The sequence below is a fragment of the Mus caroli genome, chromosome 10 (genome assembly GCF_900094665.2).
Source record: "Mus caroli chromosome 10, CAROLI_EIJ_v1.1, whole genome shotgun sequence".
Lineage (NCBI taxonomy): Eukaryota > Metazoa > Chordata > Mammalia > Rodentia > Muridae > Mus > Mus caroli.
Window position 1 is genome coordinate 143,395 of NC_034579.1, and position 15,351 is coordinate 158,745.

The following is a 15,351-nucleotide window of genomic DNA, read 5'->3' on the forward strand; positions in this document are numbered from 1 at the left end:
CTGACATAAATAATGAGCAGGCATTGGGTCATGTGTAGAACAGGGAATCACCTCCCTCAAAGGGAAAAAGAACTCACAAAGGCCACTGACAGGCAGCAACAGATAGGCAGCTGAGAACAGGAGGATATTGGGACAGGGACCTCAGAGGAGAAGGCTTAGAGATCAAAATCACCCAATGTGACAGGAGTCAAAGTCTGACCGAGTTGAAATGCTAAGCAAGGACTCCTGTGACAGAGGTTAGCTGGAGATGCTGTTAAGGGCCCTTCCAGTGGAAGGGTGGTAGCCTGACTAAGGAGGTGAAGACAGACATAGGGGGGAAGGATGACTCTTAGAGCAGAGATCAGGAGGAAGACAAGAGCCCTTGTCTAGACAGCAGCATAACTTCCTCTAGAGACAAACTTGAACCCTGTTTTACAGAGAGGAACAAGATAGTCTATGAGTTTGAGGCACTAGACTAGGAAAGATCTTTACACATTGTTAAAGATATGCATCTGCCATGCCACTCCAACCCACCTCCACACCTCTCAGCTTGTATGGGTAGTCAGGGAAGGATTTTTGTTGAGACAAAATTTTAGAGTTGTGATTAATGACTGCTGATATTTATGCAAGTAATAGCTGGATTCATTTTGGAGTTTATGACTGCATTAAAGAATCAAAGGCTTAGAGTTACAAGAAGTTCAAAACAGATGAATCTGAGATTAGAAGAAAACCTACACTGGGATATTGGGAGCAGCACTGTTGTCATTAGTTTTATTCTGAGAACTGAAAATATTCTGCATAATAAATAGAGAGCCAAAGTACAGATTGGATTTCTTCACTGTTTAAGGTGAAAACCAGACTTGAAGCCACTATTTGGCTGTCTATCACAGCCCCAAGAGAATTAAGATATATGTGTCTCTATTAACTCCCCTTCTGTGTGTGTGCCTGTTTCTGTCTCTGTCTCTGTCTCTGTCTCTGTCTGTGTGTGTGTGTGTGTCTGTATGTGTGTATGTGTTTAAGTGTGTGTGTCTGTATGTATGTGTGTCTGTGTCTGTGTGTGTGTATGTCTGTGTGTGTGTTTGTGTGTGTGTGTGTGTCTATGTATCTGTGTCTGTGTGTGTGTATGTGTGTGTCTGTGTGTGTATGTGTGTGTGTATGTCTGTGTGTGTATGTGTGTGTCTGTGTGTGTGTCTGTGTGTGTATATGTCTGTGTGTGTGTCTGTGTGTGTATCTGTGTGTGTCTGTGTGTGTCTGTGTGTGTCTGTGTGTGTTCGTGTTCATTTACACACACAGCTTGTGTGGAGATCAGAAGACACCTTGCAGGAGCTGGTTCTCTTTCCATCATGTGGGTTCCAGGGATGGAAATCAGATCACTGGGCTGGGCATCAAGAGTCTTTACCCACTAAGCCATCTTGCCAGCTCAAGCATTTAAACATCTTATTACTGGCATTATTACTCTAGGTAAGAACGGTATGTGTAAGTTTGTGGCCTTAGGCTATAATCATAACGTCCATGAGGGAGATCACCAGGTGTCCTGTAATTATGATGATATCAAGTCTTTAAGGAGTAGAGACATTTTCATGTGAGCATAAACATTAATGCAGCATCTGTTTCCCTGGGAGGGCAAAGCAGCCTCGTATTAAAAATTCTATCTAACTTCAGACATAAAGATAATATTCAGATTTAAAACCTATATAATTCCAGAAAACAAAAACACCTTCACCCAAGTCAAATATCAAGGGGAAAAAACACCCAAAAGAAAAAAACAAAGCTCTCCTCTCTCTCTGTCTCTCTCTGTCTCTCTCTGTATATATACATATATATATATATATATATATATATACATATAATATGTATGTCTATACAATAGAGATATACAGCTCTCTGTTTTGCTAAGTTTACTATCAGTTTTGCCTTCTTTTGATATGGAGATGGGACCCAGGGCCTTGCCAGTGTGAGGCAAGCACTCTGTAAGGCTAAAGCCTGCTAGTTTAACTAGTCATCTTAGCAAAAGGGAACCAGCCTGGAAAGAATTCCTTTATTCCTGTACACTCCACCTTTGCTTTTGGAAGTATACAAAGCCACATTTGAAGTGTCAGTAGAGTCCTGGGTGTGGAAGTTTGCGTTTTCATGTGTGGAGTGAGGCCTGTGCTTGGGGAGATAGGGCAGTGGAGTTCACTGTCAATGTCAGTTGAGTACAGGCTAGAAAAAAAAATGTGTATGTAGAGAGAGGAGCACTGTGTCAGTTCAATTCCCACTGTAAGTCCAAGTGACTCATTAGGGGATTATAGGCTATGCAGAGAACCTATCGACTTACTGAAGATTTTTCCACAAGGTCCCGTGGATGACATCTGTTCCTTTGGTCACATTTGGAGTCTTGAATGAAAACTGAGTTTTAACCACTGAGGACAAAACATCCTATGCAGAAAGAAAGAATTGACTTAAGAATTCTTGAGAAAGAACTTTGTGAATTTTCATGATTTTCTTTGAAGCCCTTCCCTAATGACTGACTTCATTGTCCAACGTTTCAGAGCAGGGAATGAGGACTTCCTGCTGCTTGCTGGGCTTCAGGACCCAATGATCTTCAACATACTTTGTATTGTCGGGTTTCGGCACCAGACAGGGACAGAAACACTGTAAGGCTTCTTGGTCAGTGACACTTCAGTTGTTTCTATTCTGACTTTAAGCTCTGGTTAGTGCAGTTGCTTGAAGCTGGGCTGAGAACTTGGCAAGGAGTCAGCTGTCTGGAGGGAGGTGGGGTTCACTGGGGTGGGGGTGGGACACAGTTGAGTTCTGAGCTCTGTCACTTCCTACTTGAGGACATTTTGATTTTGTGAGGATGCTCACCTCTTGGCTATGGCTTCTTGGATTTCAGATAGACATACCCTACAAGGCAGTCGAGTCGGTGACGAGTAGAAGGGCCTTTGTCGCCAGGGAATTTGTTTCCTTTATCTCTGATAGGTTCTAGGGTCAAAGGAGAATCCAACCTAAAGCACACCTGGCCTGTTCTTTCTCTGGAGACCTGATCTTTTAGTTTTGACTCTCTTCTGGCTAGGGGAGTTCTAGGCCTATCTCAGACACCGAATTGTGTAAGTCCCTCTATATGATCTTTCATTTGAACTTTTCCAGGCCTGATGGTGTCCTCCCACTGAGCTGCTGGCATGGAACTCTGGAAAAAAAATCCCCTCACATTATTGATGGAAAACCCCACATCGAAAAAACAAAGATACCTGAGAATGTGGGTAGAACGGAAGTGCCAGCGGGTGATGCCGGGGCCCTATCTACTGGCTACTTCTTCATTATCCCATCTTCCAGTAGAGAATCCCACCTAGACATTCTCTCCCGCTGTAGAAAATGCTCAGAGGAAGCTCACTTGAAGCTCTCTTTGTCTCTGAGAGCTTCAGGGAACCTTCNCCAGCTTGTTTTCAACAACCTTAAATGTTGGTTACTTCTCTCTGAATGCCTTTGTGGTTTCTTTCCGTTCTCTGAACTTAAATGAATTGTTATGTACAACAGGAATATGTTAGTGTCTCCCTGTAATTTTACACACACACACACACACACACACACACACACACTCCTTTCTGTTTAAAATTCTCCATCCCACCTCTTAGCCCTAAACGTTATAATAAGCTCATTCATTCGTAATTCTACTTGGTTGCATGATCTTTTTCAAGTAAGCTAGTCAATGCAGCTGCCTTCCTGAGGGTGGGGGCAAGGAGGGAGAGGTTGTTTAGAAAGGGCCCTGGGAGGAAAGCTGGCTGAGCTGGAAACACAACAAGACATTTTAAGTCCAGCAAACGCCAAAGTGCTCCAGGTCTTGATGGCTTTAGTCCCTCACCCTCTGGGCTGCTCAAGCTTTCAATGTCCAGCTTAGGGTGAAACATGCACTTGGTAAGAAAAAAGGAAAACCAGTCTGGGAGTAATTTCTGAGGCACGGTGACTGCCTGATTACACAAACATTGTCTCATCAATTTTCTTCCCAATCCTACAGAGGAAGTGGCGTCTGTGGTGGTCACGGCGTGAATAGGAATGTGTGTTTAGAGCCGCGGGGTGGGGCCGAAGGAGAGGGGAGGAGACACTCCCAGCTGTCCTAGGAGAGCCGAGGCGAGAGGATCCCACAGCACGGTCATTTCCCACGACCTTTACCCGGTGGGTAAGAGCTTATCCAGACTGAGGGAGTCGACATATTTCGTGCGCCCCAAGGTTGCTCGAGAAGCTCAGTTCGCGTCTGCAGGGCAAAAAAGGAGGACGCCCGATTAGAGGACTGACTGTCCCCTGCCTGGCAGACGATCCACGCCAGTCTCCTCCTTGGACTACACAGCCCCTCAAGGCCCTGTCGCTGGGCACAGATTCTCCACCTCGGACGACTTTCTAGCCCGGGGCGGTCTCTGGGGCAGGAGCACCAGGGTCCTTGGAGGCGTCTTTAAGGCTTTGGTCCCCGCCCTCATCGCCCGCCCTCTTCCCGCCTTCCTCCGCAAGGATCCAGCGTCTAGGCGCGCGGAGCAGGTGCGGGGCCCCCGTATGCGGCTGTTGGGGCTGCTGTGGTAGCGGCGCGGGGCGCTCGCCCACCCCTTCTCCGGGCCACTCTCAGGCTCTGGCGCGCGGGGACATGTCGGTGGTGACTGGCGGCGGTGAGGCGGCCGGTGGCGGCGGCGGCGGCGGCGGTGCGCGCGTCTTCTTCCAGAGTCCCCGCGGTGGCACCGGCGGCAGCCCAGGATCCAGCAGCAGCTCCGGCTCCTCAAGGGAGGACTCGGCGCCGGTGACTACGGTGGCCGCCGCCGGGCAAGTGCAACAGCAGCAGCGACGCCACCAGCAGGGAAAAGTGACAGTGAAATACGACCGTAAGGAGCTTCGTAAGCGGTTGGTGCTGGAAGAATGGATCGTGGAGCAGCTGGGTCAGCTGTACGGCTGCGAGGTACCTGGGCACTGGCCGGGGGGCGGAAAGAGCGGTGTCGGGATCTCTTCTGCCCCTCTGTGCCCACCCGGGAATTTTCCGTGGCTCTGGCTCCCAGGTGCGCACTGCCCCTGGGAACCGAGCCCCGGGAGTGTGTCGTTGCGTGATTTCTCTCCCGGGGTGCCCTCTGGCGCCAGGGCGCAGCGTTTGGGACACCCGCTGCCTGGGTTCAGTGGCCTAGAGCCAGGGGAACTATAGGCTCCCTTGATGGCGTGGGAAGAGGGTTGGGTCCCGAGAAGGTCGATGCTTTCCCCCGTGTTTTCGGAGCTTGTCTGCACAGCTCTACACCCAGCTCTAACTACACCTGGGTGGCTCCCTTTGCCTGCGCCCTAATATAGGCTGGGGAAAAGAGAGAGCTAGGTAGATGCTCCTAGAGTAGAGACGTTCTGGGGATCTCAAACTCTCCCTTAGCTCCTTAAATTGTCCATCATAAGCGTGAGACCAATGCTCCCTCTTTTTCAGCCACCTTGGACGCGAGTCCTCAAGATTCTTCCTTCAAGAGGCTCACGTAGGGCTTTCTTGTAGCTTCGTTTCCTTCTCAAGCTCTGTTACTCCCACTGAAGGGGCGCCCAGGGAAAGCCCCCAAGAGTGCCTAGGCTGGTGGCACAAGCAGTACTCCTCAGATTTGCCTGCTCTGGGTGCCCAAGTCCCCCCGCCCCCAACAGCACACGGTTCCCCACAGTTCAGGGACTGAAGTTATGCACAGGCGGGTCTGACACACATACAGATGATGGAGGGAGAAAAATGACCAAGGCCAAATGGTTTCCCGAGAGTCTTAAGAAACAAGGGTTCTCAATGAAGTGTTCTATTTCGGTTAGTGGAGAACAGTTTAGGAGGATGTAAGTGTGGAGGAGATTAATAATTAAGAATGTGGTTTCCAAGTTAAAACTAGATTTGTGTTCTTGTAATTATTGGGCATTTGGGAGGAGGGGAGGAGAAAGATCATTGGCTTTATCAATCCATGTAGGCTATTTTATTTTCACTTATTTTATGGCCCATCGTGAATATGTATTTTCTTTAGCATTCATATTACACAAGGCAACAGTTTTCTCCATGCTGACTATCGATGAATAATTATGATATGATGAAGCTTGATTGTATAAGCAATAAGCTTGTAATAATATTATTTTCTGGTCTGGCTCTCACAAAAAACCCACCTAACTGCATAAGTAAAAACTGGCAAAATTGAACGTGGTCATGTTTTCTTCTTCTTCTTCTTCTTCTTCTTCTTCTTCTTCTTCTTCTTCTTCTTCTTCGGAAGATGTTGAAACTCTTTAAAGAAACAATGTGTTTGATTTACATGAAATTCCTGTTAGATGAATGGATGTGTTCAGTCGTGTGTCCATAGAATACGATTAATTTTTGTTTATTTTTTGTTGGCTTTAACAGTCCATTTTGTGTTTGAGAAGGTTTGAGTTACTAGAGAAACTATTGTTGACATTAACAATGCTTCATTAGAGGTACCCTGGGAAACTAGCAAGAGCTCTAGCTGCTTAGGCTGACAATTTATGTATTTTGAATAATCTGTATAGTAATTGGTTGTGGGGGTTGGGAGTGAGACTTTGAATGCTCACTGCACTGAACATGTAGTTTAGATCCACAGTTGGAAGGGTAAATGTGACCTTGAATCTTTTCCTTATGTCTTTTTCCCCCCTTGAGCTTTTAAGCCCTTGACCATAACAAACAACTGAAGTGTTTGAATGGAGCTCTTGTGGTGAAATTATATAAGATGTTCTGCATACATTGAGGTGTGTTTGTATTCCCTTTCTACTCTGTCAGACAGAGGAGTGTTAGCAATTAGCACTGTACCAATGGCAACTCTGCTAACAAATAAAGAAACAGGTGGCGTACTAGACAGTCATGCACGGCCTCTTGGCCTCTTCCCATTGATTTTTCCCCACTGAGGGGGCTCTATTTTTAGTGGTAGTTTCTCTCTCCTGAGTATCTTTCCTTGTTCACCACTTAAGGATTATCAGCCTTTGGTTCATGAATGCGAACGACCTACCCTGCCTTATAGCTTTGAACCGTATGCATATGAAGGCCAGAAAGGACCCTTTTAATATTTAAAATTGGGCATTGGTCATACCTTTCAAATGTTTATGGACACAGCAAACCAACTGGCTAGACTTCAGACTTCATACTAGTGGGAGGCCTGTGCTATCTGCTGAGTTGGGGGTTGTTGTAAAGAACGTGTACTTAATTTGAGAAGGACTTGTACCAGACAGAACAGGAGTTAGATGAGTTGTCCTTCTAAGGATGAAAAATAATTTTCTTTTGCAGGGCACAAAGCATTTAATGTTGGGAAGGAAGGGAAAAGAAGACATTCATAGACCTGGCTGAAGCTTTTTCATGGAAATTGGAAGGACCCAGTCAATTTTGTTTGGAGAATAATGGAGTGGGCATTTGAAAATCCCTGGTTCCACCCCAGGTGCTTTTAGGCACTTGGCATGCAGCAATCCATTTCCTATTCACACCAGTTCATTTCTTATTCACACCAACTCATTTCCTTTTCATACCAAATTCATTTTCTATTCACACCAATTTATTTCCCATTCACACCAAATTCATTTCCCATTCACAGCACTCCTATGATGAGAGGCCTCTTGCTGTCACTGTTTTACAAATAAGAAAGCAATCTCAGAAAAGGCCAGGATCTTGGCCAAGCTCACATAAGTGGGAGTGGCTTGGGGTGAGAGGTGTGAACTCAAGCAGTGTGTTTCTAAGACAGCCATGTAACTACTGGGCACACCTGTGTCTTTATATGGAGCAAAGGAGTCACATAGGTTGTGTCTCAATACTGAAAACTCGATGTATTAAGCCGATAGACATGCCTCTAAATGTGCTCCACCTATCTGCTCTGATAACTGTATCCCTATAATGAATTGCAAAGCTATGTGTGAATTTTGAGTTCTCACATGCCCGAGAGCTCTGTGCTGGAAAGAATGTGAAAGAATCTTCCTCAGGTCTGAACGTCTTCTCTTTTGGTGCCCACATTGGCACAGTCCTACCTGTCCATAGGCATTTGGCCACATGTACTGCCAAGCTTTGTGTTCAACATGTAGGTTCTGGGGCTTAGACTTGACAGCAAGTGCCTTTACCCACTGAACAATCGTACCAGCCTATATTCAGGCTTGTTTTGCACACATCTTGTTTTCTTTCTATGCCCATGCCTCTGGCTCATGCCCATCTAGCAGAAGCTTGTTCATGCTCTGGAAGCTTCTTAACAATCAGTGAGGGAATTCTGGTCACATGGGACATCAGCTAAAACCAGTTGGAGGCCCATTTAGTTCTAGAAAAACTTCACACAAGTAACGTGGCAGAAGAGGAGTCCAGAGGTATGGCCCTCTCATTCAATCCAAGGGTCTTTTGTATTCACAGATAAATGTGACCATTAATTCCTGCAGTGATTTGATATGTTTATAACTAGCTCTCTCTCTCTCTCTCTCTCTCTCTCTCTCTCTCTCTCTCTCTCTCTCTCACACACACACACACACACGCACACACACACAAACACAAAATCTCTCCCTCCCTTCCTTCCCTGTCTCTCTCTTTCCCTCTCCCCCTCTATTTAATCTTGTGGGAAAGCTTGCATAGTGAAATTTTGAGCTAGGAATTTGGTTGTAACAGAACTGTTAGGTTAAATCTGGATCCATATGTAAGGAGTTCTGTTTTAAGGCATTTCTGTATCTTCAAAACTTCCTTTAGACATGTGAAATCTGGCACACTGTCTTCCCTGACAAGGGTTGCAAGATGGTTTACTGGGTAAATCATGTATTTTCTCCCAATCTTGCCACACCTTAAGGTAACATCTGTATTTCCAATTTTGCAGTTTTGTTTGATTTGGAAATTAAGATCTGCTGCTAACCACATATCATTGAGATGACAGGGCATGCTAGCCATGAACATTCTCACATGTTGCCTTGTCTTTTACATTTGAAGTCCTTTTGCTTTTTAAAAGTGGTCTAAATTTCTTGGCCCTCAAATGCTGGTGATCCAGGCAAGTGCAGCCATGTCAGCTTTTTTCCTGGGCATAATGTATACAAAGAAGAAGTAGATATCTAATAAAAAATAAATTAATTAATTAAAAATACTTAGGAATAAACTTAACAAAGGAGATGAGAAACTATAAAACAATGATTTGAGATGTTCACAAATGAGCTATCTGTAGTTGGGATTAGAGTTAATATTAAAATTGTCCATGCTAACCCCCCCCCCCCCCAAAAAAGAAATTAGGTCTTCATGCTTGCTGAGCAAGTGGTCTTGTTCCCTGAGCTAACTCCTCAGATGCCAAGTCTCTATTACTTCAGTTGACTGACTGACCTCTGATTGCTAGTATTCCAAGATTATGCTATTATTTTTTACTTAATATATTAATACTATTAATGTGCTTATGTGCTTGTGTGTGTGTGTGTGTGTGTATGTGTGTGTGTGTGTGTGTGAGAGAGAGAGAGAGAGAGAGAGAGATCAGGTGTACATGTACCATGACACCCACACATGAAGGTCAGTGGACAATTTGGAAGGAGTCAGTTTTCTCCTTCCACCATGGGTTCTGGGAGTCAAACTCAGGATTTTACCACAAGCCCTTTTACCCAAGCAGGTTTACAATTCACTGAGAAAAACAAACTTATAATAAGGGTCTGGAGAAGGGTATGGTGTTGACTCCAGACACACAGATACCAAACAGGTCATCAGGTTACTAAGAATCTCTGCTTGTTGAGGAAGTTTAATCCAGCAACATGGCTGCTCTGGCAAGGGATGTTATCCAGAGATTTTTCTAAGTCTGTGTGGTCTGGCTTAAACACAGACATGCTCTGGATTACATTATAATCTGGCTGGCATACAGACACATTCTGAGTACATATCTTTAATCCCTAACAATGAAGGTAAGGTTAATTTGTAGAAGGAACAGCCATGTTTGAAAGTGACATCTAATTGAGGGGCAGACAAAGTGATGAATCAGAGAAAGATTTGATAGAATGAGACAGAGTTCAGAGATAGGATATACCCAATTCACATAAGAGCTGCATAGGAAAGAGTGGCTACTTAAGAACAGAGAGAGAGGAGGGAAGGAGGGAAGGAGGGAGGGAGGGAGGGATGGAGGGAGGGAGAGCATAATGTGTAGTATATGGTGGGTAATGTGTATGTGTGTATGTGGCAGTTTTACTGACACAGTTTTACAAAGACAGGTTACAGAGAGAAGAACCTAGACATAGGTAAAGACAGCACCAGAATGAGTCAGAGAATGAGGAAAAGTCATAAGATTAGAACATATTGCCAAAGTTAATATGAAGCCAGGCAGAGAAATTCAGTCAAAAGCTGAGAGAAGCCAGATTGAGTCAGTCAGTTTGGAAGATTAGATTATGCAGAGGCTACTAGTTTCCAGACCTAGGACTAGGGATAGTCAGAACAGAGAAGAAGATGCTCTGGGTTCAGCCCAAGCTGTGTACTCACACAGCTTTGGTGGGTACCACTCTCATCTCATTACTTCATCTGAGGAAATAAAAGCAGCATTTACATCTGTTCCAGCCTTCTCTGTAGAAAACAAGTTTTCTATTCCTTCTCTTAAAGGAGCCATCCTGTGTCCCTCCACACTGTGTGCTTAACAGTCCAGGTTCCCCTAGTGCAGTGGGTCTCAACCTCCCTAAGGCTGAGATCCTTTAATACAGTTCCTTGTGTTATACTGATTGCAACCATACAATAATTTTTGCTACTACTTTATAACTTTAACTTTACTACTGTTATGAATCAATCATACTGTAAATATCTAATATGTGGGGTAACTGTTATATAACTCCTGACAAAGGATCATTCAGGGTCACAACTCACAGGTTGAGAACTGCTGCCCTAGTGTGTGCCTGTGATCACAAAAACCTCTGTACCTCCTACACTAAGAATAAATTAAACAGACAAGCAAGCAAAGCAAAGCAAAGCAAAGCAAAACAAAACAAACCACTGTAGATAAAAGAATTCTGAATAGCCTAAGTAAAGCCTCATGTGATAGTTAATGTTGTCAGTCTGCAAAGATTTATAATTATCCAAGAGACAAACTCACAGAAGTGTCTGTGAGGCTTTTTCCAGAGAGATTTGACTAAGGGTGGGAAGGCTGAGTCTGAACCTGGGCATCTGGGGTCCAGGGCTGAATAAAAAGCAGAAAGCAAGAGGGATATCAGCATTCATCTTCCTCTACTTCATGACTAGAGAATTCCTGAGACCAGTTACCTCATATCTTCTCCACTATGCCTGTCTCTCTGTAACGAACTGTGCAACAAACTGTGAGCCAGAATAAGCCCCACCTTACTTAAGTTTCTTTTAGTTGAGTATTTTGTGTAGCATGTAATTTTTCCTACCCCAGTGTAAGCTAAGGGCCCCCACCCAAATTCCCTTGGATCTACAGATAAAAAACATCACACACACATACACACACACACACACACACACACACACACACACACACACACACACACACACAGCAGTTAATCTTAAAATGCCTTTGCTAACTCAATGACTGGGCACTCTTAAACCTCCCCTGCCACCCCAGACATAATCAGATAGAGTGGCCATTGGCCGCTCCAACCAAAAGCTCACATGACTGGTTGGCTTTATCTCCTGCTGCCACTGCCTGCTTCTTCTTTCCCAGTCCTCTCAATTCTCCCTGAGTCCTCCTGCACAATTCTAAGTGTCCTGCCCCATCCTCAGTCATTGGTTCCTGGTATCATTATTGATCAATCAAGAACCAATTGGGGAACAAGACCTTAGCATTAGAACCACTCTTTACAATTTTGTCACAGTAATGGGAAATGTAACTATCACCCCTCCCTTTGGGACCACTGTAGATGGAAGGGCTGGGTGTTTGAACTTCAGCATAAGTAAATACATTCCAGAGTTTTCCAGAAATTAAATGCTTTGGTGCATTTTAACTATTTGAAGACAAGAACCAAGTCAATTTTATTGTGTTTGTCCCTAACAGGGCACAGTCCCTTAACTTTTAAGGATTTCTTGAGATGAAGGAAAAAGGACTAACCATCAGAAAGTGTTTAGAAAGGCATCCTGTTTTAGTATCAAAATTTGCTCACAATTTTTCTTTATGGTAGATGCAGTTAAAAAAAAAGAAGAAGAAGAATTCATCTATCATTTAGTAACTAACTCATATCTTGCATCCTTACTGTTGTATTTTGTCACTGGTGAAAAACAAAACCAAAACTTATGTGTACTTCACAGCTCCAAGCCATATGTCAAGGTGGTTGTATCAGCTAATGGTCTTGTACATTTAAATGGAGGGACTGCATTAGGAAAGCCAACCTGTCATGGGTCTCCAGCTGCTCTCAGATGGACCTGACATGCTTCCCTGCCAGACCCTCTCTGATATGTGTTTGCTTCTGGTGTCTTCTATCCTCCACAGCTCACAACCTGATCTGGCCCTGGAGTGGGAGGAGTGAGTGCTAAATTGTTTCAGTTTTTATTTTCTGTGCTTCCTCTGCAGGGTTTCATCTTTTCCCCCTGTCTCTTGTTTCCTGTCCTTGGATATCTCAGACTTTGACATCATTTTAAATCTCTCGTTATGTCCACATTTCTCAACTGGTGTCTTCTTAGCTGGAGACCAGGCACATCTCTCCACTGATTATGCTCCGTGTCTGTATTGTCAACCTCTTTCTCTATCTGCACTTCCAATCTAACAAGTCCCACAAGTTGTCTTTTTCCTTTGTTTGAAGTAGCAGTTACCATTCTCTAGCAGACATAGGCTTCTTCTTTTCTGTCATGTACCCTAGGTACCATCCTATCTTTCTCTTTCCCTTTCTCCTTTTTTCCAGGTATTTCTTCACCCATGACACGTACATCTTTCAGCCATGGTAATCTGATGTCAGCTTCCAGCACAGCTGTCCAAAGGGCCATCTTGCGCCTCCGTCTAACAGATTGTCAGGGACCTGACTCTGATTTGGTAGCTCATCAGTTCCTCTGGAGTTCTCTTGTCCCTGAGTATCTTTAAGCCAGGACGGTCCCTCTCTTACATTTTCTGTCCTCATGATTTTCTGTTTGCAAATCCTCTTTGAGTCTTTTCTCCAGGTCTGCCTCTGCAATGGCACTTCCTATGCCCTGTCTCCAGCACCCGCTCACCTCCTTCCCAGCATCTTCATTTGTACAGTCTTTCTGGGTGATGTGACTCTCCCTACTGGTGCCATTAGCTGATGTCCATCTGTTGACAGCATCTAATTCTGTCTTTTTACCCTGAGTTCCAGGCATCTTCCAGGCACTTTGAAATGGACAGCTTCCCTCGATGCTCAAGGGAGGCTCATGGCCAGCTGTCTGCAAGGGAGTTTTTTATTTCCCTCTCAGATCTGCTCAGTCTTCCTCAGTTCCCTCCATGTTCATAGTTGTTCCAGGAAAATATGTGTGAGATCCTTATCTCTTGTCCCTCCCTACCTGGGCACACCCAGTAGTCCTGAAGTCTTGTTGTTGCTTGTTCCTTAGATCGTTGGCATCTGATTCTCCATTTCTCCCAGCTACGGCTGCAGTCCAGCGCTTTCTCATTTGCCACTTGCTTTACAGCAAGGGCCACTCATTTCCTTTAAATTACCACTACCACTGCAAGCATCAGCACCCCTCGCCACGGCTATTTCTCTTACTACTGCTACCACCACTAATTCAAGACTCAGGAGACTCATGCCTTTCATTTCTCAACTCTCTCAATAAGTCTATGAAGTGTTTGTGTGTGTGTATGTGTGTGTGTTGGGAGGGGCATTGTCTTCATTCTTCATTTTATAGAGAAGAAACTGAGATCAGAGATGTAATTTTTCCTTGTTCAAGGCTATACTAATTTCTAAGTCACATAGCCAGGATGCTGCCATTGGTCATGAAATCTTGATATATAAAGTTCTTTATTTCCCATCCCTAAAGAGGAGGCAAAGAGGCCAAGGTTCAGAGTGCTTAAGCCACAGACCCTGGTCAGAGGCCACATACCATGGTCTTTAGGACCTGACTTCCTTTATCTTCACCTCCAGCCCTCCATTTCCCTTTCCTGGTGCTTCAGGAAAGCCATATCCAGAAGCTTGATTGTTTTCTAGAATCCCGGTTGAATCTCTGTCGCCCTCTTTCCCCTGGTGGTTTAGGATAGGGCGTTCACACCTAACAAGGCAATCCAGGGTGTGGGAGGTCTCCCCTATTAATTTCCCTGGAGTTGTCCACCTCCTGCTCCACACCTGACTTCTCTATACAGGACAGCAGGGTTTCCCTTGACCAGAATCACATGTCCCCACTTTCTTCCTATTACATGTTGCTTTCACCTTGTTTCAAGTTGACACCAGAGATTTCTCCTCCAGGAAGCCACTATATTCCATTTTCCCAGCAGGTTGACTCTCAGGCCTTTCTAAGCAGCACTTTCTACTATCCTGTCTCCTACCCTATCATACCTTTGTGAAGGTGGACTCTTGTCCGTTTGTGGCTCTAGCCACTCACTCTCCTGGCTGCTCCTGGGTGTCCCTGCTATGGACTGACTGTGTTTTCCTTTTCACTGATTCCTATGATGAAATTTTAACTTCTAAAATGATGGTATTTGGACATGGAGCTTTGGGGAGATGACTGTGTTACAAAAGGTCATGAGAGCACAGCCCCTTTGATGGTCTTAGGGCTCCTACAGAGGGATGAAGAGATCAGAGCTCTCTCTGTCTGTCCTCTCCCAGTTTGCCAATGCCTTCTTGCTATGTCCCTGAAGAGGACTATCAGCAAGAAGCTGACATGCTGACATCCTTGTCTTGGACTTCTAGCTTCCAACAGTGTGAGATACGAATGGCTGCTGTTTAATCTTGGTCTGTCTGGGGTATTTTGTTGTAGTAGTCAGAACAGGCCCCAGAATGTCTCATAGCTGACAGTGGAGTGAGAGAGGTCGAAACTGACGCTTCAGAGCAGTGGTGGCACTTCTGGGCTTACTGACGTACATGCCCTAAATTAACTACATTGATACCATGTCGCTGTGCCCACTTTGAAACCTGCTCTTTCATTGTTGACTTGAAGTTATGGTCCTTTTTCATGACTGTAAATTATAACTGTATGTCCCTTTGAACCTGGGAGCCGAAGGAAATTGACATGAATAACGCACACACGGCGGATGAAAGTCTTCAGAGGAGGCGATCACAGGTTACCATCCTCTGTCATTTGAAGCTCTTGGTGTGCACAAGGACAAGGTCCTGTTGCACTTCAATGCTAATGCTTGGCCTGCTCTCTGACTGGGTGATAGAGTGTCTCCCATCTGCAAGTAAGAGTCAGAGTGATGGGCTTACCCACATCTCTGTAGAGCAAGAAATGAAAGCTCCAGTTTCTGTCTGTGCTGAAAAGTTCAGGCTAATAAATTCTCACCATGTCTTTTTTTATTAGGTATTTTCTTCATTTACATTTCCAGTGCTATCCCAAAAGTCCCTCATACC

At 44.8% G+C, this 15,351-nt stretch overlaps 1 protein-coding gene and 1 pseudogene across 1 annotated transcript in view; one reads left to right on the top strand and one right to left on the bottom strand.

Annotated features, from left to right (window-relative positions):
* The window catches only part of LOC110303395, a 94,007-nt pseudogene extending 89,577 nt beyond the window's left edge, over positions 1-4,430 (bottom strand).
* The window catches only part of Ppp1r14c (protein phosphatase 1 regulatory inhibitor subunit 14C), a 92,560-nt gene continuing 81,256 nt past the window's right edge, over positions 4,048-15,351 (top strand). The window contains exon 1 of the mRNA XM_021175239.2: positions 4,048-4,897. Coding sequence (XP_021030898.1) covers positions 4,592-4,897 — 306 coding nt within the window. The 5' untranslated portion in view covers positions 4,048-4,591. The remainder of the gene's footprint in view (positions 4,898-15,351) is intronic.